The sequence below is a fragment of the Vitis vinifera genome, chromosome 16, assembly GCF_030704535.1.
Source record: "Vitis vinifera cultivar Pinot Noir 40024 chromosome 16, ASM3070453v1".
NCBI lineage: Eukaryota > Viridiplantae > Streptophyta > Magnoliopsida > Vitales > Vitaceae > Vitis > Vitis vinifera.
Window position 1 is genome coordinate 21,912,247 of NC_081820.1, and position 22,577 is coordinate 21,934,823.

The 22,577-nt window shown below is 31.7% G+C and overlaps 3 protein-coding genes across 5 annotated transcripts; 1 reads left to right on the plus strand and 2 right to left on the minus strand.

Moving 5' to 3' along the window:
• The first annotated feature begins 7,343 nt into the window (after window positions 1–7,343).
• On the plus strand, window positions 7,344–11,662 carry LOC100255723 (pentatricopeptide repeat-containing protein At1g55630). 2 transcript variants are annotated; one of them, XM_002268175.4, is made up of 3 exons: window positions 7,344–7,493; window positions 7,624–9,464; window positions 10,746–11,662. In XM_002268175.4, the coding sequence occupies exon 2, from the start codon at window positions 7,804–7,806 to the stop codon at window positions 9,358–9,360; it is 1,557 nt and encodes a 518-aa protein (XP_002268211.2). In that variant the 5' UTR covers window positions 7,344–7,493; window positions 7,624–7,803; the 3' UTR covers window positions 9,361–9,464; window positions 10,746–11,662. The 2 variants fall into 2 exon arrangements, with proteins under 2 accessions (XP_002268211.2, XP_019081843.1); XM_019226298.2 differs by having other exon boundaries at window positions 7,361–8,552; window positions 8,733–9,464.
• Window positions 11,663–12,730: 1,068 nt separating this feature from the next.
• Window positions 12,731–13,915, minus strand: LOC100250657 (uncharacterized). 2 transcript variants are annotated; one of them, XM_010664461.3, is made up of 3 exons: window positions 13,598–13,915; window positions 13,434–13,512; window positions 12,731–13,189 (listed from the first exon to the last, which is right to left on the minus strand). In XM_010664461.3, exons 1-3 carry the CDS (start codon window positions 13,604–13,606, stop codon window positions 12,948–12,950), a joined length of 330 nt encoding a protein of 109 aa, XP_010662763.1. In that variant the 5' UTR covers window positions 13,607–13,915; the 3' UTR covers window positions 12,731–12,947. The 2 variants fall into 2 exon arrangements, with proteins under 2 accessions (XP_010662763.1, XP_002268244.1); XM_002268208.4 differs by having other exon boundaries at window positions 13,434–13,515; window positions 13,598–13,892.
• A 5,135-nt stretch (window positions 13,916–19,050) lies between these two features.
• Window positions 19,051–21,688, minus strand: LOC100245535 (heavy metal-associated isoprenylated plant protein 31). The gene is made up of 3 exons (XM_002268320.4): window positions 21,121–21,688; window positions 20,962–21,040; window positions 19,051–19,606 (listed from the first exon to the last, which is right to left on the minus strand). The coding sequence occupies exons 1-3, from the start codon at window positions 21,124–21,126 to the stop codon at window positions 19,278–19,280; spliced, it is 414 nt and encodes a 137-aa protein (XP_002268356.1). The 5' UTR covers window positions 21,127–21,688; the 3' UTR covers window positions 19,051–19,277.
• Window positions 21,689–22,577: the final 889 nt, after the last annotated feature.

Sequence of the window (22,577 nt, forward strand, 5' to 3'; positions counted from 1 at the left end):
GCTTAAAAGAATGTTATGAAAGGTTTTGAAGGCTTTCAAATCGTAATCCTATACATTGTTTAAACCTATTTTTATGTTGTCCTAAAAAAATTTAAAATTAAAGTGAATGGGAATAATTAATTTCAAGATAAATATAATTTAAAAATAAAGAAATATTATAATTTTTTTGTAATAAATAAGTCTTTCAAATTATATGCATTAAAAAAAGGTCAAAAAAAGGAAATTAAATTAATTTATTATTCATTTATACCTATAAATGGGGTAGGTAGGATAGGGGATTTGTAGATAATATTTTTAATTGTTTTTTTATTATTTTTATATTTTGTTAGAATTGATTAAAAATAAAGTATTATATATAAAAACTATTTTTAAAATATGTTTAAAAATATAAAAAAATTGATTTTTATTTACAAACAAATTTTTGTTTATATTATAAAACATTTTTGAAAATCATTTTTGGATAACACTTCCTAAATAATTTGATTTTTTGAAGTCGATTGTAAATAGTGACTTTAACATGTGTTTTTTTTTAAAAGCTATTAAGAATTTTTAATTTTTTTTTTGGTAAAGATGAGACCATTAATATTATTTTATAAAGTCAACCATAGTTTGTATTTATAAATTGTCAAAAATAAAATATTCTAAATTATTAAAAGGTGTTGTAAAATTATAAAGTGAAATGAGAAGAAAACAAGAAAGAGAAATTAGAATATAGAAAGAGAGTAGAATGCACAAAAAAAAAACTCACTTAAAATTCATTAGGGGTTTCTCCCTTTTATAGGGAGTTACACAAGATATTTATGGATGATCATCTACAAGTTACCATAGTGGTACATAATCTCATATTTTATAACACTCCCCCTTGGATGATCATAAGAATATGTCTTATTAAAACCTTACTAGGAAAAACCCTATGGGAAAAACCTTAGTGAAGGAAAAAAAGTACAATATTCTTTTGGATTATTATAAATACCTCGTTAAAAACCTTGTCAGTAAAACCCATTGGGACAAAACCTAGACGAAGGAAAAAAGAGTGTAGTATATCCATATTATCATTCTCCCACTCATGTAAACATGATTATGATTTCTTCAACATTTCAAATGATAGATCTCTCAATCTTCGTATCACAAAGTCATACCTTAACTTTTTCAATGTGGTCAAAGGTAACGCCTTTGTTAATAGATGTGTTAAATTATTGCATGATTGAATCTGTTGAACATCGATCTCACAATTCTTTTGAAGCTCATGAGTATAGAAGAATTTAAGGGAGATATGCTTAGTTCTGTTACCTTTTATGAATCCTCCTTTAATTTGTGCAATACAAGCAACATTATCTTCAAGTAACTTGGTTGCATTGCCTCTGATGGAAGGTAGTCCACATGTTTCTTGAATATGTTGGATCATTGACCTTAGTCGTATACATTCACGACTTGCTTCATGAGTTGCTAGTATTTCTGAATGATTTGATGATGTAGCCACAATTGTTTGTTTGATAGATCTCTATAAGATAGCAGTACCATTGTAATTAAACACATATCATGTTTGTGACTTACCTTTATATGGATTTGAAAGATATTCTGCATCTGCATATCCAAACAATTGTTGTTTTGATTCTCTTGAGTAAAATAGACTCATACTAGTAGTTCCGCAAAGATAACGCAATATATGTTTGATACCATACCAATGTCTTCGAGTTGGAGTGTAACTATATCTTGCTAATAAATTAACAAAAAAAACAATGTTTGGACGTATACAATTGGCAAGATATATAAGTGTACCAATAGAACTAAGATATGGTACTTTAGGACCAAGTAATTCTTCATCTTTTTTCGCAAGGACGAAATGAGTCATTTTTCACATCAAGTGATCAAATAACCATTGGAAAACTTAAAAGATGCGTTTTATCCATATAAAAACGCTTCAAAACTTTCTTAATATATGTTGATTGATGTACTAAAACTCCATTTGGAAAACACTCGATCACAAACTGAAACAAAATTTTGTTTTTCCAAGATCTTTCATCTCAAATTCATTTTTCAAGTAATTTGTTGTTCTTGTGAGCTCTTCAAGAGTTCTTTTAAGTCATCAACATACACTGCAATAATTGCAAATCCGATTTCTGATTTCTTAATGAAGATGCATGGGCATATAAGATTATTCATATACCCTTCTTTTAGCAGGTATTCACTAAGGCAATTATACCACATGTGTCGAGATTGCTTGTAACTTGATTGAGTACATGCTACGAGGCTTTGTACAATTTGTTTCAGACAATTTAAATCCTTCAGAGATTTTCATATATATATATATATATATATCATTATCCATAAATCCATATAAATATATTGTAATAACATTCATGAGACGCATATCTAGTCCTTCTAAGACTGCCAAACTAATTAAGAAATTATATCTGATTGCGTCCATGACGGGAGAAAATGTTTCCTCATAGTCAATACCAGGTTTCTACGAGAAACCTTGTGTTACTAATCACACTTTATATCTTATGATCTCATTATTCTCATTGCATTTTTGTACAAATACCCATTTGTACCCAATAGACTTTACATCTTCAGGTGTTTGGACTACAGGTCCAAAAACTTCTCATTTTGTTAATGAGTTTAACTTTGTCTGTATAACTTCTTTCCATTTTTGGTCAATCATTTCTATGTCAGCATTCTTCCACATTTCGTGGTTCAAGATCTTCATAATTTCTTATGGAAGCCACTTGGAAAGTGAAAATAATATTATTTTAATCCCATTTTTCTCTCATGTATACATAACTTACTAAGATATCACAATTTTTAGGTACCTGTGCCTCTTCAAGGGCTTCTCATTCAATATGTGCCTCTTCAAGAGCTTCTTGTTCAATATATGTGCCTCTTCAGGGGCTTCTTATATTATTTGTGCCTCTTCTAAGGCCATAGATTTATCAATTTTAAACTGATCAGATATTTTTTATGACATCTTTTAGAGTGCTAAGTTTTTCTTGGGTTCTCCTCTTCCGGGGAGTTACATCCTTTGAGCCGACAGGTCTACCACGCTTTAGGTGTATCTTAGATTAATTTGTTAAATGCCCTACAGGGACATCAATCCGTGCTGGAGTATTTGCAGTCGGGATATATGACTTTGTCACTTTCTTTGTATCAATGAATGCATTTTGTAATTGATTTGCAAGATTTTGCAAATGAATAATCCTTTGAACTTCTAGTTCACATTGATTTGTATGAGGATCAAGATGAGTCAAAGTCAATGCATTCCAAATAATTTCACGTCGTTCTTTTGGAAATGGCTTTTCTCTCCTTAACAGCGAGAAAATTGTCTCATTAAAATGATAATCTGCACAACACGTCATTCTACTTTTTAAGTGTATAGGTAGACTAGTCACTAATTAAAAACTTCTGGTTTTGTAATATACATTCATTTGACCTTTTACTCCGAGGAACCAAGTTGGTCTTGCGAGATTCTTTTAGATCTATCATCATATAAAGTGTCATTCACATAGAATCAAATACTACTAGTGACATAGTCTAAGCTCTTCTGGAGCTTTTAATTAGTTTTTTATCACCTTATATAGTTGTGAAACCAAGGTTTGGTTAATCTTGATTTTAATGATAAAAAACAAAGTTTAGAACTAATGATCATATTTCAAGTGTGATTAGGCAAGACGACTTCCAAAGTGGCAATCCAAAGATAAATCAAACCAAGGAGAAATCATGAAGAAGAAGACCACCTCAAAGAGAAGAGTTTTTTAAGACCAAAGCTTCTTAAGATCTCTTTGTAAGGTTGCTGGTGCACTAGGACTTTCATGCATTTCATTCTTTATTTATGCACCAAAATCATCCAAGAGTAATATTGTTTTAAATATCTTAAGAATTGGATGATTTCATGTTTTCAACTAAAACCTTGTGTTAAATGATTTTCAAACTTGTGTTAAAAGGTTTTAAGTTGAAAAAGGTTGAGTGTTGAGCAAAAAAAAATGGTTTAACCGGTTTAACCGGTTCAACCGGTCGATCGGTTGTGCTCGTCCGGTCGAGGAGCAATTGAGGGAGGCCAAAAAATTTCTCTCTCTCCTAGTGGCCTTCTCTTCCCGGTCAAGGTTGAACCTCAACCGGTTGATGTCCGATTAAGGTCCTGTTGAGGTCCGATTGAGGCCCAACGGTCACTTTTCCTAACGGCTAGTCAACCGATCGACCCCTAGCTCGACTGGTCGAATTCCCAACGGCTAGTACGACTTTTTTCTTCTATAAAAAGACTCCAAACTTCATTGTTTCACAAGAAAAACCTTCCCAAATCTTTCTTGATTATATTTGAGCCTTAGAAGAGTATTTTTTTAGTGCACAATTATTCCAAAACTTGCATATCTTTAGTGCACCATTCAATCCTAGTTTTTTTTTGTATCTTTAAACCTAAAGTTCTATTACTAGGATTTTGAGAGATTATTATTTATATATCTTTGTGAGGAATTTTCTCAAGTGAGGGGTATCACTTGAGAGGTTGTTCAAGAAAGGGATATCTCTTGAAGAAGTGTAAAGGGTTCTTAGAGCCAAAAGTCCAAGAGGGTGAATTGGAACCATAATCCAATTGTAAAGAGATTGGAAGCTTGGTTGAAGCTTCAAGATAGTGGAACCCTCACTCGGTTAGGAGGTTGGGGAGAGTGGACGTAGGCAAGGAAGTGCCGAACTACTATAAACTCTCGTGTTTGCACTCTATTTTCCCTAACTCTTTCAAATTATATGCAATTGTCTTTATTTTGTTTATTATATACTTGCATATAATTGTCTCTTATTTTTGCATAGTTTAAATTTGTGAAAAAGAGACCATCACCCAATTCACCCTTCCTCTAGGGTGATTACCATAAGTTGGATTAGCCTCAAATTCCTAACAATAGTATAAACATTGTTTGTCATCAATGTTGTGCAATTAATGAGACAAGAGTTTCATCAAAGTAACAAGTCATAAGACATTGTCACAAAGACTTCATCTTTATAGAGTTGAATAAATATTATCATAGAGAAAAAGTTAAAATCAATGGAAAAATATTAGTCATCGATGATAACTTAACTTAATAAGTTGTGTAAAAGCAATGAGAGCATATATAACACAATAAAACAAATATGAAAAGATAATTTAAAGTTATATATTTCGTAAGTATCTCACACATTTGATTTTGTAAGTGTGGAGCAATTTATACATGAAATAACTAGGAAGTATTTCAATAATCAAACTAACTGTAGTGATGGATCAAGGTATAAGAGAGATCCATGTATCTTCAAGTATAAATAAAGAAAAGAATTTAAATGATAAATAATAAAATATGAAATAAACTATAAAAGATGAACAATAAACAATGTGTTCAAATATGATAACAAAATAAACCTATTTGCAAAGAACTGAATAAAAACATAACGTTTAATCATAACAAACATTTTCATCACCAATTAAATGGTCAATTTTCCCATTAGGATTCTCAAAGAAATCTAAAAAATCTAAATGGGTTAGTTCTACTTGGCCATCACTATCAATGAAGTTCATTTCAACTTCATTTCCTTTTATTGATGCTTGGTAAAGGTCGACCACATGTTTGGGCGTACAACAGGTATGAGACCAATGCCCCTCCATACCACATCTATAACACTTATTCTCATGGTTCTTAGGAGGTTTATCTTGTAAACACTTCCCATTTTCTTGTTTTACCTCAGTATTATTCCACTTTTGGTGGTGCAATGAGGCTTTCCTTTTATGAGAATTTGGTGAATTATTACTATAAAAATCATGGTATCAAGGATTTCTTCCACGACCACGTCCTCGTCATCATCCACGAGTTTGAGACAATATTACATTCACTTCAAGGAATGATTCAGATCTAATTGGACGAGACTGGTGATTTCTCATCAAAAGCTCATTTATGTTAAACCTTCATGGAGATGATGACGAAGGAAAATTAGTGTTTTTGCTCGATCCTGCAGGGATGCTTGATTTCCTTCTTTGATCATAGGTCCAAGATTCATTGACAATTTTGTTTTGAATAACTTCTGGTTATAAAACAATTGTTAATAAAAATTGTTTTCCATAATTCCTATTGTGAAAAATAAATGAGTACGAAATGATAATTATAAGCCAATATTTTTCATAACTTTGAGTTATGATTATTTTTTCAAAACAAGAAAATATTCAAATTTGTATATAGCTTCAGGCTATGAACTATTTATGTATAACTTCTAGTTACACAATATAATTAAAAGAAATTAAAAGTTAATATCTTTCATAGTTTCAGGCCATGATTATTTTGTCAGAACAAGAAAATATTTAAATTTGTACATAGCTTCAGACTATGAACTATTTATGTATAACTTCTAGTTACACAATGTAATTAAAAGAAATTAAAAGTTAATATATTTCATAGCTTCAGACCATGATTATTTTGTCAGAAAAAGAAAATGTTTAAATTTGTACATAGTTTCAGGTTATGAACTGTTTATATATAATTTGTACATATCTTTAGGTTATGAACGATTCATTAGGTAGATTTGTGCATAGCTTCGAGTTATGAACTTTCATTATGTAGATTTGTACATAGCTTCAAGCTATGAACATTTATTTATTTATTTACTTTAAAGCTTCTGATTATAATATTGTTCGGTATAACTTTTAGTTATATCGTATAATTAAAAATAAATAATTAGGGACCATATACAAAACTTTTGGTCATGTATTTGTAATTTTATAATTTTCCCCATAACTTTTGGTTATAGGGATTGCGTATATTTTTTTATAACTTCTGATTATAAATTTATTCCATAATTTATAATTTATCTCATAACTTCTGGTTATAGAGATTGTAGATATTTATGCACTCCAATAAAAATAAGTGAAAATAAAGAGTCAAAGGGTAATAAAATATAAAATCATAATATAAGTTTATCACATACCTTTTTATGAGAAAGAAAAAAGAAAAATCTTTCTATTTCTCTGAAGGGAAAAACTTTTTCTATTTCTCTAAAGAGAATAACGTCTTTTTTATTTTTTTAAAGAGAAGAACATCTTTCTTATTTCTCTAAATAGAGAAAAATCTTTATATTTCTTTTATAGAGACTATTGGTGTTGATAACGTGTTGTAAAATTATAAAGGAAAAGGAAAATAAAACAAGAAAGATAAATTAGAATGTAGGAAGAGAATATAATGCAAGACAAAAAACTCACTTAAAATTTATTAGGGGTCTCTTCCTTTTACAGGGAGTTAGACAAGATATTTATGAATGATCATCATAAATTACCATAATGGTACGGAATCTCATATTTTATAAGTTTATATTTGCAAATTTAAGCTTATTTTTAATTCAAAATATTCTTAGAATTTAATAAATAATAGAAACATAACGCTCCAGTCCCTCTTGGCGTACATCCTTCCATTGCCGGACATCTCCTTACTCTCTCACAAAGGCGAAATCTAGGGCAAAATCCAACTCCAGCAAGATCGGATTAACCCGAGGTTAGCTCTTCGTCTCATTCTCGTCATACGCCTTCTAGAATGCCCGCCATTAACCTTTTAATTTTTTTTTTCCTGAAACCCTAATTGATTTTTTGTTCACTACTTTTTGTGTTTTGATCACGAAACCTAGATTCAATTGGCATGAAAAAGAGAGTATTTTTGACGCATGGTATTTGGGGTTTTTAACTTGCTGGGTTTCTCTCAATTTACTCAAAGAATGCTTTCTTCGGAGTTTTCTGTCTTCGGATATATCAGTGATTCATGGTTTACAGTAAAGTTACAGAAATAATGGGTATTGGGAAATGCTTGAATGATTCTTACAATGAATTCTATTGCTCTATTTGGCCCAAGATTGTTTCGGATATTTCCCTGTTTTTGCCGTTCTTCTCGGTCATTTTCCACTAAGAACTCTGACGGCGGCGAAATGGATGATGGATTCATGAGGGTAAAGAATGGCGGCGAAATGGATGATAAATTCATGAGGATAGAGAATGGGGGCGAAATGGATGATGGATTCATGAGGATAGAGAAACCATTGAGTGAAGCTTGGGGGGTTTCTAATTTTGATCCTGTTTCAGATGAAAACCCTGATTCAGATAATGGCATTGGAAGCTCTTCCCCTGCTGAATTCTTGGCGGGGAAAGGTTATTTTGACAATATGAGGCTTGATGCTAGTAGGGTTCTTCAAATTCTTCAACAAGATTGCCCGGGATTCAGTACAAAAGCAGCTCTCGATGAGTTGCAAATAAGGGTTTCAGGTGGTCTTGTGAGAGAAGTTCTGTTAGAGATATTGAAAACAGTGAATTACACAAATAAGGAACGGTGTGCCAAATTGGGGTACAAGTTCTTCATGTGGTCTGGTCAGCAGGAAAATTATAGGCATACTGTGAATGCATACCATCTGATAATGAAGATTTTTGCAGAATCTGATGAGTTTAAAGCCATGTGGAGATTGGTTGATGAGATGATTGAGCAAGGGTTTCCAGTTACAGCGAGAACATTCCAGATTTTGATATGTACTTGTGGTGAGGCGGGATTGGCAAGGAGAGCTGTGGAGAGGTTTGTAAAGTCGAAAAATTTTAATTATAGGCCATTTAAGCATTCATATAATGCAATTCTACATTGCCTTCTTTGTTTAAAGCAGTACAAATTGGTAGAATGGGTTTATCAACAGATGTTACTTGAGGATTATTCTCCTGATATTTTAACTTATAACATAGTTATGTGTACAAAATATAGGTTGGGGAAATTGGATCAATTCCATAGATTGCTTGAAGAATTGGGTACAAATGGGTTTTCCCCAGATTTTCATACATTTAATATCCTTCTTCATCTTCTTGGAAAAGGGAACAAGCCACTTGCAGCACTTGATCTTTTGAATCATATGAAAGAAGTTGGTTTTGATCCAAGCGTTCTTCACTTCACCACATTGATAGATGGACTGAGTCGGGCTGGGAACTTGGATGCCTGCAAGTATTTTTTTGATGAGATGATTAAGCTTGGATGTATGCCTGATGTTGTTTGCTATACTGTTATGATCACAGGATATATTGTGGCTGGGGAACTTGAGATGGCTCAGGGATTGTTTGAAGAGATGACTGTGAAAGGACAATTACCAAATGTATTTACGTACAATTCTATGATCCGTGGGCTATGTATGGCAGAGAAGTTTGAGGAGGCACGCTCCATGCTTAAAGAAATGGAATCTAGAGGTTGTAATCCGAATTTTCTTGTGTACAATACCCTAGTTGGTAATCTGCGAAATGCTGGAAAGCTTAAAGAGGCTCATGAAGTAATAAGACATATGGTGGATAAGGGTCAATATGTCCATCTGCTTTCAAAATTCAAGGGATATAGGAGATGCTAAGGTGGTTGTGAAAATGAAGATTGTTCAGTTGTAACTTTATGATGATAGCTCTGATGGATCAGCTCCCTTGAGACAGTGTGCCTGCTGCTTGTTTCAAACATTGTGTAAGTTTAAACGGTATCATTAATTCAATCATCATTTTTCCTAAAATATGCATGGAAATCATTTTCTTGAAGCATGTTGACAAACGAAAGAAGGCCAATACTGCCAATGCTCTCTTAATCTTTTATTTTCATATCCATTTATTAATTGGTTTTATTTTTATGGATTCTATTTCCTGTTTTAAAGGCATCCTTATCAGTAGAGGGTTCTCCTTCTTCCTCTTTTTTTTTTTTCCTTTTTATTTTTTATTTTTTGGGCATGACTCAAGAACCTATTATGCTGCTTTGCTCTCGAATCTGACATTTCATAGATGCTTATTTTTTATTCCAATTTCTTTTCATTATGGCTTGAAGCCTCCTATGCTTAATACCTGAATATTTTTCAAGAGGTGAAGGAGGTTTGTGCTTGGTATAATACTATGGCTTGAAATCTGGTTGTCATCATGTGATTCATGGAATTATATCCACCAAGGTTTCTAAAAAAGCTTTTTTTTTTGGAAGGATTGCATATGCTTTTGGATTAAAAGAACAATGTCAATCATATATAAATTGGTAAATAAAACAGAAGAAAGGAGAGTAAGAGATTACAAGGGAAAGAAACTTTGATGTTTACAAGTTTAGTTCACCTATTAATAATTTGCAAATCCTTACATCCTTTGCAAGTATGAAATTAATAAACTAAGAAGTTAGTAAACTTGCCTCTGTTTTGGAGATTGTTGCACAACATCATCGAATGAAAATTGCATGCAGTCTGTCTTCAATGTGTAATAACTTTATTGAGATTCTTATAAAACTTCCTGAGTTGACTATAGGTTTATGTTCCGTAGACACTTTAGAATATGTGAAGCACCCAACTTCGACGTGGCCTGACAAGGGTTTTGGGTATGAAATGTTTGACATGCCTATCGGCAGAAGTGCACCTGACAAGAGTATTCAACAAGGAAAAAGAGAAGAAAATTTATAGTTTGTTATACATAACCTTAGAACCTTAGATTTATGGTTGATGTCCTATCTTAGTCATACATTTCAATTTGACACGAGGTTTCATTGTCAAATACTAACTGTGTTTGTGCCTTTGTTAAGTAGCTGCAGGAAAACTCTCATATGCTTGTGTGGATATGTTTTACGAGTGTGTTTATATGTTTGAATGTGTAATTTTTTGTATATGTATATTTATATATGTGTGATTGCTTTTCCTGTTAAAGTGAAAGCAAGATTAAGAACAGGAAAGCAAAAGTAGGAAAAAAAAACTAATTATTGTGTTTCTTACCTCTTTCTTTGCAGATGGCAGCCCCTTTGGGTCATGTTAAAGTAAACTGAAAGCTATGGATAAGATTTTCTACCCATGTGTCAGTTGCTTTGACTATGTTATGGTATGTGTTCTGATATAAGCAGTCTTCCTTTTGAATTTCAATATGTACCCCTGAAATTCTAGATAGAGCCGCCTTCCTGGGCCCGTTACCATCCATAAAGCTGACCCATTTAATTTGCCCTCTGCTCATGAAGGTCAACCATTTCATCATCTGCATATAATCGAGGCAGTACATAGTTATTTTACCCATTTTACTCGATCTCTATTTCATGGTCATTATATTTCTCCCTGAAAATCAAGGACCTGATTTTGTTCAGAATTATCCCAAATGAAAATGGAGAATGTCGTAGTTCTTTCAGTCATCTTGAGTGTGAACCAAATCCAAGTACCTTTGTCCTACCATCGTCTATTTGAAGATGCTTATCTGACTCAACTTTCAACTCCCTCCCCTGAATTCTCCCCATTTGTTGTTCTTGTGCTTGACATGCAAGAAACCTAGCAAAGCCGGACTCTCAAATTTCTACCTTCCTGTACACTAGTATTGATCTTTGACCAGTTGGCAGCCTCTTTGGGTGGGAAGAATGTATAACCACCTTGGTACCATTTTTCAAATAATCAACTCTGGTGCCGTCTTTACTCATCTTATTGATCATGAGTAGTGCTGGAATGTAGAGAAAAGTAGAACAGACCATCCCTGGAGAAGTTGTGTTGTAAAGAGGGATCTTTAGGCTTGCAGCACTTGTCCTATTTCATGTCCGTATAGACAACCCATGTTATATGCTTTGCTCTAAAGTTGGCATATTCATATTATACTTTTCCTTTTGTAACAAGTGATTGATTGCTGGATAGATTCTCCCAGGATGGAATGAAATGTTGAGTCATGTTTCCACCTTTTGGTGCCAGGCTAGGTTTTAACACTAGTGTTTTAATATTTTTGATGCTCATCACTAAACTGTTGATGATAGATAGATAACACAGTTGGAATCCTATTATAAATCCAATAAACAACACAGCAGAGTAGACACTTGAAATACCAATACCCCACCTGTCTATTCCCCATAGAAAGAAACCCTAAAAAAACTAAGGCCTTTCGATAATTGTTTTTGGAAGCAATTTTTTGTTTATAACAAAAAACTGGATTGCACTTTTGATAGTCTAAAAAAACAAAAAATCAGATTTTTGTAGAGAAAATATTTTAATTGTTTTAAATTGTTTTCACTTATCTTTTAAGGGTTGTTTTAGAAAATAATGATACAAAAATGATTAAAAATAAAGTTATTTTCAAAACATAATTAAAAAATATAGAAAACAAGTTAAAGGCATTTGAAGAAGTTTGTTAACAAACTATTGTTGTATAAAATTGTTTTTGAAAACACTTTCTAAACAGGGTCTTGGCCTTTTGGATTGGTGGAAATCACACTCGAATGAATAAATAATTCTCTAACTTCAATCAAAGTCAAATTAACGTGACAGATGCGGGGCCAGAGCACCTTCCATTAAACAAACTAATAAATCCTTCATTATTTTACAAAAAAAGGTCATGTGGCTGCGGCGGCGGCTAAGAATTGACCCGAGCCATGACCTGTCTCTTAACACTATAAACACTAATTCTTTCACGTAATCGATCCTGATTGAGAAACATATCTAAATCAGTTGGCACACGAAGCGTGCACTACGTAGAGTGAATAAAGTAACATGTATATCAAGATCAATGCGGGGGTATGAAGTCATGTTGTCGTGCATTATCATGCGCGAGTCATTTTTCACACCCAAGGCTATAAAGTGCCGTTGGTTTTTGGCTGGCATTTGTGGTTGACAGATAATGACCCATTTAAGTAATGGAATTATAGAAGAGGAAACTCGTGACGCCCACGCAGCCATGTGGGGTTCGAGTTCAACAAAAGACAAAGGTGGGTGATATTCAACAAAACACTATGAACGTTTTACACTGCAAAAATAGGTCTAAATCACATCTGTTTATTCTACTAAGATTATAGTAGTAATAATGGGTACAATGAGAAAATTTGAAGGAAAATTTCTATGCAAAAATGGCTCTTACCCATCTGGCTGCTTTGCAGCTTGTACCTTGTGCCAGGAATATACTGTATATATATGTATATACTTATTTGGGGGGAAAAAGGAAGAAGAAATTCTTGTTTTTTTGAAAATTGGTTTTATTTTTTCTCATCCTTTTTCTCTTCTTTCTTGTCTTCTTTCTTTTCCTCTTTCTTTTCTTCCTTTTTCTCTTCCTTCTTCTCTTCTTTCTTCTCCTCTTTCTTCTCCTCTTTGGCTGGCCCAACTGATATTATGTCGACTTTGCCTACTTTCTTCAGTTTCTTCACCACTGCAACTGCATCCATCACTCCAATTACAGTTAGCTTCTGCTCCTTCATATCAGCAGCAATTGAATCAACTCCTGTTCAGTCAAATCACTACAAATTCAGAGCAAAAATCAAGAGAGAGACACAAAAAGATAATTTTTTTTTCTTTTTAATTTGTGAGAGTTCACAATCTTCATCTTCCCAAAAGATTTTTCATTTTTCACAGTTCTGACAAAAATTGAAATAAAAAGGAACCAGAGAAAACAATTGCACGCATAAGATTTTGATTTTTCCTCGAGAATTTAAGGGAGAAAAGTGAAATATTCGTATTAAAAATACCATAAATATCAGCTGCAGCTTCCATGGCTTTCTGCTTGGTCTTGTCATCACTCATGGTCATGACCTTCAACACCACCTTCTGCTGCAGATTCCAAACAGAGAATATCAGAAACTAGAAAAAATTAATGTCGAATCGGTGATGAGTAATGGATGAAAAATGGTACCTGAGCCATGGGAGGAGGGGTCAAGAAACCGTGAGCTTTGAACAAAGGAAAGAATGAATGCAGGCATTGAAAGTGGGGGCCCTTTTAAATGGCGAGATGCAGAGGATTCAATGGCATGCATCATCACAGATGGCTTGTGTGAAAGTCCCCTAGTTCCAATGTTGACAAAATTCAGCCACTTGATTGGGGGGGCCTATGTTGATTCTAAATCCCAACATGATGCATACACTTAAAAGTTTTTCTCATGTGAACCCCACCCTATCATTTTTTTTTATTAAAAATTTTATACACTAAGGAAAATAATACCCGATCACAATATATCACATATTCATATCGATCATAACTTGTCACGTATATAATTTAATTTATTTGTATTTTAGTATTATATATTTATGTACTCATTTGATGGTCTAGATTTCACGATACATTTTCAATAACAGATTACGACTTCAATATCGTAAAATTTTCAATGCTTGGATCAAGTATTTTCAGATAAATTCTTTTCTAAAATTAGCAACATTCGCCTGAATGCACCATTACTTGATAGTTGATGATCCAAAAGTCATTGACGGTGGATTCCCTGTAGATGATATAGGTGGGACCCCGCGATGATGGACACCTATGAGGTACCAATGCCGGCAAGGTCCTTGCGTGGGTCCTAAGTATTATTTGAACGGCTCAAATCAAAAGCATCCAACGGATAATTACAGGTGTGGTCTAGTCGGCTGAGTCATTCATTGGAAAAGGGCGGCCTCTTGTGGCCCTTTTCAAGATTCTCTCCTTCGAAAAGGCTTAACCGGTCATGGGTTGTGTGTCCACACCAGCTTCATTAAGAAAGTGATTGCGACCCTTCGTTGAGGTAAAATGTTTGTTGGTATCTGACGCAAAAAGGAATTCTGATTCATTGCAATAATGGTGGGAAGGTGGTGGATGTGATACATGTAGGGTTGGGGGCCGAGAAAATATTGATGGTATTGGGAATTTGGGGTAATAGTAATGGTGATGACAATGATAATTAGATTCTCTTAACCAAAAAGTTGAGATTTAGGGGTGTTTATTAACTAGTTGAACCCATCATGCAAATCAAGTGCTCTATTGAAAGAGTAATGTCATTTTCCTTTCCAACGGCTTTTTTGGCCCACATTAAATATCAAATTGATATTTATAAAAATATATTATATATATAATTTGTTCTCATTACTTTGTAATCCACTTGCATCCTATTCATTTTATATTTTGACCTTAATCTTTTATATTTTAGTCATGTTCTTTTGTTACTTGATTGTATACATTTATATCATTATCTAATGTCTACAAACTATTAAAAGGAGGTTGGTCGTAGATCTTAAGTAGATTGATCGTAGATCAGCTTTTTATCTGAGAGGAGATGATGAATGTCAAGCTGCATTTGACAGAATGAAGTGCTTGCTCAATCCACCTATATTGGTCCCACTAGTACCAGGTCGACCACTTCCACTTTATCTCTCTGCAATAGACAACACTATCGGAGTGGTTTTGTTTTGGTCCAGTATGACGATATAGGAAAGAAAGAGAAGTTGGTCATAAATCAACAAGTCATTGATCGAATATGAAAAAAAGTACAACTCACATGGATAAGACTTGTTTAGCATTGGTATGGGCATCGCAAAAATTTGGACACTCTTTCCTAGACCATTCCGTCATATTGTTGGCACAAATGAATCTTAAGCTTTATGGGCATTTCATTGGTTTGTATCACAATTTTATTTTTTTTGTACTTTCATCTCATTCTTTTGTCTTTGTTTCTATTTGTTTTACCTTGATTTCATATATTTATATTCTTATTCAATAATGCATATTTTATTTTATACTTCCAAAAATTAAGATTGTAATTTCGACAACATTTTCCCATTATATATATATATATCAATTTTATAAGATAATTGAACATTATAGCACCGGCTGTGAAAAAGAAAATCTAAAAATGACTAATTAAGCTATTGTTGTTTTTTAAAATAACCCTAACAGAAAAATAAAAGCAATATATTCTTTTAGAATACTTTATTTTACGTTTTCTCACTGTCCAATACATTGAACAAAATTCTCAAAAATAGTTATCAAATAAGGTTATAATATTTCAGAACTTTCTCTATTTTCTTCTTCTAGATTCTTAATTTGAGATATTTTCATTTTTTTACTTAACTTTTATAATAGGAAGAAGATGCCGAACATTACTTTTAAGAAGCATTTCTAAAAATTGTTGTAATAAAAAGACCCATGAATCTTTATCAAGCTTTGTTAGGTATTAATTTTTTTTTCAAATATTAGAAGTTATCCCGTGTATTATGGACAAATCTAAATTTTCCGAAAGTATAAATTACTTCTTTTGACCCTTATTATGAAAAAAAGTCCAAGACTTTACTAGGGAAACATTTATAATTTATGAGTAATGATGAAAATATTTTAAATTTATGAAATATCGATTTTACAAAAATATTGAAAATATCAAACATAAACTTTGAAAAAAATAAATTGATCAAAATTCATACATGAAAATGTTAGAAAAAAACTTCAAAAAATAATAAAATATATAATAATACAATATTAAATAAGTTGTTTCCAAGGTGTGGTGTTGTGGACCCCGCATTTCGACTCATGCGTTTTTCACTCGATGGCGAGCTCGATTTCCATTTGAAAAAGATTTTATTCATTAAAAAAAATGACTTAGAGTCGCCAATTATTTTTATTTTATTTTATTTTTAAAAGGGTAAACAAAATAAGAAAGAAAACCCTAAGTGTGACTCCTTATTTTGGAAAAGATGGTCTATAAAAAATCGGATCGGACTCAGGGGTTAGGTTACTTATCGGGGAGGTACGGTAAAGACCGTAGCACCCCTCTAAGTCTCTAAAGTCGGGTCTCTACTAATAAAACGAAGCTGACGTGACAATCAATAGGAAAATCAATAGATATTCAAATCGATCATGCACATATGAGAATCAAAACATACATAGAGAATGACCAGAATGGGAGTGGATGCGTACCCGGGCCACGAACGAACAATGCACTATCATAAAAATGGGGCCAGTATACAATAAAGAGTACAAACCATATCACATGCATCACCAAACAGAAATTAAAAGTGTTCGAGGGAAAACTGGATTTTTTAAATTTATTTAAAAATTGGAGTCTTAGAGGTTATTAGAAAATTGGAGTTTTAGAGATTATTTAAAAATTGGATTTTTAAAAATTAAATGTAAGAATGAGAATTTTAGAAATTAAATTTGAAAGAAATTGGAATTTTGTAAATTATTTGAGAGTTTGAGATTTTAAAAAATTAAATCACGAAAATCGGGACTTTGGATCTATGATCTCTTTGGTATTCATTGATCTTTTAGTTAATTGTCATATTTGTTTCACCTTATTTAGTAGAGACCCGTTTTTAGGGGCTTAGAGGAGTGCTTTCGATTTTTTTTACTGTATCTTCCCAATAAGTAACCTGACTCCTGGACCCAACTCGGTTTTTCATAGACCTGCTTTTCCAAATAAGAAATCACACTTAGGGTTTTTTTTTTCTTATTTTGTTTTCTCTTTAAAAATAAAACAAAAATAAGTGGTGACTCCAAGTCATTTTCTTAATAAATAAACATTTTTTCAAATAAAAATCGAGCTCGGCATTGAGTGGAAGCACATGAGCAAAAATGCGGGGTCCATAGGGTCATTTGTAATTTGATTTCTACTTATTATTAACATTACCGACCTTATTTAAAGAAGATTAAAAGTAGAAGATTCCGAAGTGTTAATAATGAATGAGAAAATTTGAAATTAAAAAAAATGTCAGTGCATGAGATGGTTCATGTCTTTAAACCATTTTGTATATGGTTGATGAGATGGTTTACATAAATATATTTAGATCACATTTGATTAACCATATTTTTAGGCTATGTTTCATCAATAAAATATAGTAAGATATGTTTATCTTAAGAAATTATCAATCATATATATATATATATATTAGGATTTTCATTTAATTTTAGGATATGATATTTTTGAATATTATATTGAAAAAGGTATGTTATACCGTGATAACGTGTATAAGGAAATAAAAATAAAAATTACATTACATCTTTATCATTAAGAAAAATAAAATTTTTCTCATATTTAGCATTATTAGCCAATTCTTCTACAAGTTATAATTTAATAAGTAAAATTTATTTTATTGTCATGATATCCATGAGATTTAAATTTATAAATAAAAAATATTATATTATGTTGTTAAATATATAAAAATATTTTGTATATTAAAGTATCATATATTAATATTATTTTATGTTGTATTTTATATGTACTTTTAAAAGTTTTTGCCTTTTTTAAACTACAATTTTTAATAAAAAAATTTGTTTTGTACAATAAGTAATATAAAAACAAAGAAAATAGATAAATGGAATAAATTTATAATTAATGGGATATGTATATCTTACATCTTAGTTTAAGATTGTTATACCACAAGAGATATAAAAAAAAGATTGAATAATATACTCTACTTTTTATTCTAATCGAAGTTTGATTTAATATGAGATAGAATATGTAATTTTATTTCTTATAAATGGAATAAATTTATAATTAATGGGATATGTATATCTTGCATCTTAGTTTAAGATTGTTATACCACAAGAGATATAAAAAAAAGATTGAATAATATACTCTACTTTTTATTCTAATCGAAGTTTGATTTAATATGAGATAGAATATGTAATTTTATTTCTTATTTTATCTCATGCAATGTAAAGCTAACCAAACATAACCTTAATATTTTTCTATTGATGAAAAGTTATAAAAGTTGGATAATCAATTTTCTTAAAGTTTAAATTTGTGGGAATTGCACCCTTGGAAGATTAATTTGGACGTTATACAAAGTTATCTCCAATACCTTCGCACATGTGAAACTACTTTTTTTTTGGGTTGAGACTTACTGGTCTAATATTATGTTGGATAACTAATTTTTTTAAAAACTCAAACTCGTTGTTTGTATTTGATTTAAGGGAATTGTTAAGAAAAATATATCATAGAAAATAATTTTCATGTTTGCTTTTATTATGAAAAAGAAGAAAGGAAATAAAACATAACTTAAATTAGTTAGAAATTTATATATTTTCAAATTATTTAATTTTTATATGGAATAATTAAAATAAATTAAATAAATTTAAAATAGCATATAAAAAAAATTATTTACTTTAAATTCAATTTTATTTTCTTTCATTTTTTTTTCTTTTTATTTTCTTTCTTTCAAATTTTCTAAGAGTCAAACATAGTCTATTAAATTTGGCTCACATTGTATATCATGCTCTCCAATAATAATGAGTCAAGAGACAAATAAAATGGACTATGATTGTGATACAGAAGTTGCTAGTTGTTATATCAAACTAAATCTCTATGTTTATTCAAGTGCTTAAAATTTTATTTATATACGCTAAAGTTAAGTTCGAAAAGTTCAATATGATATCGAATTATTAGAAATTTTCATAAATTACATAAATTATAAACCACCCCAAAACTAAAAAAAATTAAAACCACAAACCATTGATCATCCAATAAATAACAAATCATACAATGCTTGACTCAAGAGGCACCAAAAAAAAAAATCACAATAAGCTCGAAGTCAAAAAGTGGTGGAATGATGGAATCAAGAAAGAAAATCCGTGTTCACATGATGGTGCAAGCATGCACATTTTCGTCGCTAAAAAGGGAAGCGACGGCCTCATCGGAGGCCACGGCGACGGAGTAAATGGCAGGGGTTTGGAAGAATGTATGTACATTTGAATTCACTCCATTACCGGATGTCTCATAGTAATGGTTCACAATGTGACTTGGGTACTTGTAGAATGAGGCAAAGTGCGAGTATCCCGGAAATGGCCACGGCTCCACTGCTTTTCCGGCGCGCTTAATGGCCTTTAGCACCTTCTTTTCCTCTACTAAGTAGCCTCTTACTGTGATTTTCTGCATCTCCATTTCTATGTCAACTTCCTCTACTCCTGAAAAAAATTGAAAATCATTTTCCCTCGTCAGAGCAAACCTTAGAGGGACTTGTAGACTAGGAGAATGTTTTATAAAGCAATTTATTCACTTAATATAATTAATGACTTAATTTAAGTTATTAAGTATGTTTGGAAAAGTAATTTTATGTCGTTACTTAAAGTTAAAAAAGACTTTAGTAAGTCAACTTAAAGAAATTATTTTAAGTTATTAACAGTTAAATATTAATGTTTTGATCTTGTAAAGGGGGAAAAGTGAAAGACCAAAAATTTGATCTTTCAGTCTGTCCTTTGGACTTGGTAATATTGCTATTGTGAGCTTTAGGCCCACCCTAAACCAAGCCCTGTGAGACACCTGCTGGAGGTGGACCTCAAGGCCCACTTCTTTTATTGGATGCCACCCAACAACTAAACAAGACCCAAACCATATGGATCCACATAACTACTTGAGAGGCTCAAACAAGAGATCTCTCTTTCATTTGCCAAGGGCACCATGATTACGCACATGTTAAGGACTAAGAGGTGTTTGTTTTTTAGTTGAATAGAAAAATCAAATATTTTAATTTTTTCCATTCAAATAAAAGTAACTTGTTGATATCAATCAATATAAGTAAAGTAAATTTATTATCAATAGATCCAGTTTAGTTCTATTGATTGATATTAATAAATTATTTTTAACTAAATGAAAAAAAATTAAAAATATATAACTTTTTCTATTCAACAAAAAAACAAATAGTTAGTTTTCAGATTTAAATATTTATAATTACGGTTATATTCATAAAGAAGTAAATATAATAGTAGATTGTTTAACTAAAAAAAATATTTATAATATACGATCTATTATTTGGAGGTGGTCAGATTTCTTCGAAATATAACAAAATATGGTTTTGAAGATTACTATGATTCGTTTTGAAGATTAGTGTGACTTGTCCTTTAGTTGAATTTATAGATACTTTATTTTTCAATTTCTTTCTATATATATATATATATATATATAAAAGAACATATTAACTAGTTAGTTTGTCAAATAAATGATATAAGACATAAATATCCTTTATTTTATATAATATTTCACTGCATACACATGTTAAAAAATTACATAGACAATTTTATTAAAGATTTTCATAAACTGAAACATGCATATTCTTGGGAAAGCTTGGGGTTTTTGACAAATGAGAATACATTAAATTCCTCATAAACCAATTCCCCAAAGACAATCTTATCATAGAAAAATGCAGGCAAATCAGGCAGAAGAACATGGCTTCAGCCTTGCAAGGCGAAAACCTAGGCTTGATAGATGGCAAAACCAACCACTATTCCATTATAAAGAACGTGTAAAGTATATAAATATATACCTTTGAGCTTGAAGAGAGCTTTCTTTAGCTTGGAAGCACATCCCTCACAGTCCAAGTTTGGAACTCTTACCTCCACCATCTGCAAAACCCACATTCATATGATAAGAATCTCCACTCCCACCACATACCCAGATTGAGATAAGAGAAATAGAGACTCACAGACATAGTGTTCTTAGCAAGCTTCTTGAGAATATAGAGAGATGGAATATATATTGATCGTCTGTGTGTGGTGGGTCTTAGGACTTTGGCCTATATGTGTATAATATATATACACGGACGCAGAAAGAGGGTGCCTGAGGGTTTAAGCCTTTAAAACGCTTAGAGGAGCGTTGGGGTTTGAAATTCAAAAAGCAAAGAGGGAGTTATCCATCACGCGTGGAATGGGAAAGCGTGACTTTTACAAACCATCCCCAAAACCCAAAGCTAATCTCCCTTTCTCTACAGAAAAGCTGAATCAGCTTTGTCACTGCAGAAAATTTTTCTCAGAAAAACAAAGATATTTCCATGACAAAAGCTGGGAAATCAGTAACTTAATTAATGCTATGTTTTTTTATCAAAATTTTTCCATTTCAGACTGAATATTGTTGTTTTTGATGGGGGAGGGGACATGGGATGTTGGGTGGTCTGCTCCACAGCTGATCAGAGAGTAGGGTATCCTATAATCCTTAGTGAAGGTGAAGGAAAAGTTAAAGGTATGTGGGTATGAAGAACTGGCTTCCATGACAATGGAGGTGGGCCTGGTTTGGAAAAACAGAGCAAATGATTTATATTCTCTTGGAAGGCTGCAAAAGAGAAGAAATACAGAAGATTGACAAAAAGGATGAAAGAAAAAGAGCGAGGGAAAGTAAATATGATTCTGTTGTGTCCCTTCAGGAATTAGTAAAGAAAATATGCTCATGATTTGGAAGGACCTGTTTGGGGAGCATAATGAACAGAGACATAATGGGTTGCAGGGCCAATGTTTCCACATCTTAATATTGGACTTACTATATAGACAGGAAGAGAATATCAGGGGGGTCCTTGCTCATGATTTTGAACCATCCACCACTTAGGCTTTGTTTGGATCTCAAATTTAGTACCAAAAGTTTGATAGTGTTAGAAAATTAACTAAGAATAGAATTGGAGTAGAAATGAAATTGAAATTAGAATGAGAAGAAAATTAAGAAAAAAGTTAATTTGATCCAAATGTGTGATTAATGGGAAAGGAATGAGATTTTTAGACCATATTTGGTTCCTAGAAAGTATTAAGTAAATGAAAAAAATGTTAAGAAAAATAGTTTTCTAATATTTGATTTCATAATAAAAAATATGAAAGAAAAGTAAATATAATTAAAATTAATTAAAGATTTATGTATTTTAAAATTATTCAATCTTTATATAATGGAATAAAATAAGTGAAATGAGTTGGAAAAAGTATTTAAAAATGATTATTAATTTTGAATTTATTTTTTTATTTTTTTTCACTTTTTTTTTTCTACTTTCATTCTCTATTTTCTCTCTAGTACTTTTTCTCATATTTTTGGGAACCAAACGTAGCCTTAAGAAGTTGAGTGAAGAAAGTCATTGCTCAAAATTGAGTCCACTAACTTTTTTAATTCTAAAATTGAGGTAAATGC